The following is a 1844-nucleotide window of genomic DNA, read 5'->3' on the forward strand; positions in this document are numbered from 1 at the left end:
CATGGAGATTTTTTGAAGTATGAATTTATTTTTAGAAAATTTTCCTCTATTTCATTAATTTAGTTATTTTTTTTAGAATTAAGAACGAAGTTGTCTTAAACTTACCAAGCTCCTGTGTTGTGAAAATGCTGTCTCTCGAATTTCTCTGGTCTTTCATGAGCATCCCTGGCTGAGCAGGCATCTGAGCCCGTGGTCCTCTTTCAGTTTCTCAGTCCTTTCAGAGGGATTAGATGATGCTTTTGTAAATTTACTTAGTAAGCATTTTAAAGAGCTAAACACATGAAAAATAAAATACAGAAAAAATACGTACAAATACACGGTCATTCACCCAGCAAATTTTAAAAATTAAGGTTTAAAGGTATGATATCTGCTGTCTTTATAAAATTTGAGCTTGGAGGTAAGGTTCTAGAGGTTTTTGTTTGTTTTTTGAAGTGCTGGGAATCAAACCCAGGGTCCAGCATGTGCTAAGCATGCACTCTTCCATGACCCACACCCCCAGCCCAAGATCAGTGTTTACAGTAGGTCAGAGCACTAAGTATATTGGTGAATAAAGCAGCCATGGGACAATCATGTAAATTATTTGTATGGTTTTACAGTGTTTTCTGCTCATTTTTCCATGGTCCAAAGATGGCAATCTTAGTAACTAGGAATGTCTGCTAGTTAGTGCCTTGCCTCTCATGGAATTTTTTTAACGTGTCAGTTTGGAAGTGAACACAATCAGACAATGTCTACTTTGTGTCCTTTGGATGGGGCGCTCTCGAAAACACTGCTTTCTTGTATTCTGTCTGAAGAGGCGTTCTTTTTGCATTATTCATTCTTTCTTTCATGTATTCATTCATTGAACAAATAGGTGATAACAGTAAGCTCTGACTAGTGCCAGACACCGCACTGTAGAGGGCACAGCAGGGAATAAGACAGGTTCTTCCTTCACTGAGCGGAGTCTTCTGCCCCCATAAGTTGTTCAGTCTCTCCCTTTTTGTATGCATTTCCTAGGAACTTGTCACCACAAGGTTCTGTTGTGCTTCTGGCCCCTCTGACCAGAGGACCTCAGAGCTGCAAGTCTAGGCACACACAATAAGCACTGTGGAATGAGCCCTAAGACACAGGTCTGCTCAGTGCTGATCAAACATGGTTATTTTAGTGATCACAGACAACAATGGATAATCAAAATCCATAAAGTCATTGCCTCCTCATGTTTATTTTCTTGTAGAAATTAGTCCAGCTCTCAACAACCTGCAGCAAACCTTGAATATCATAAAGGTTCAGAAAGAACTGATAGACACCAACCTCACCTCTGTCCACGATGATCTTCGTGGGATACAGAGAGGTCAGCATCTCCCTGGACCAGTGTGTTTGCCTTCTTCTGTTAACATTTCAGAATCTTACACCTCTTTATTTGTGTGTGCATTAGGCGACATTGACAGTACAATCAATGGTGCAAAGAGCATGATCAGAAAGGCCAACGATATCACAAGTGTGGTCCTGGATGGACTCAGCCCCGTTCAGACAGAACTGGAAAGGATTAAGGATGACTATGGCAGTGCACGAAATGAAGACTTCAACAAGGCTTTGACTGATGCAGACAAGTCAGGTATCAGGCATCCTTTGCTCAGGATGTACTAGACATTTCCTCCATTGTTATGGCCTCCTTCATTTCTGTTCTCTAGTAAAGTCTGATCTCAGATACAAAAACATCCATAAACAATTTCATAAAATACATGTAAATAATATAATTATTATATTAGAAAAACCAGGTGAGATATTTTAATTTTGAACCCATTGACAGTGCTATTGGCTTTGTCTTTTATAGAGTGCTAAGTTCAAGAATCATGAGTGATACCAAA

At 39.5% G+C, this 1844-nt stretch overlaps 1 protein-coding gene across 1 annotated transcript in view; it reads left to right on the plus strand.

The window, feature by feature from the left end:
• Nucleotides 1-1844, plus strand: part of Lama3 (laminin, alpha 3) — a gene marked incomplete at its 5' end in the record, with an annotated part of 381164 nt that overhangs the window by 340130 nt on the left and 39190 nt on the right. The window contains 2 exon segments of the mRNA XM_013504299.1: nucleotides 1211-1327; nucleotides 1412-1591. Of these exon segments, the coding sequence (XP_013359753.1) occupies nucleotides 1211-1327; nucleotides 1412-1591 (297 nt within the window).

This window comes from Chinchilla lanigera, unplaced genomic scaffold (genome assembly GCF_000276665.1).
Source record: "Chinchilla lanigera isolate Chin_1 unplaced genomic scaffold, ChiLan1.0 scaffold00001, whole genome shotgun sequence".
Classification (NCBI taxonomy): domain Eukaryota; kingdom Metazoa; phylum Chordata; class Mammalia; order Rodentia; family Chinchillidae; genus Chinchilla; species Chinchilla lanigera.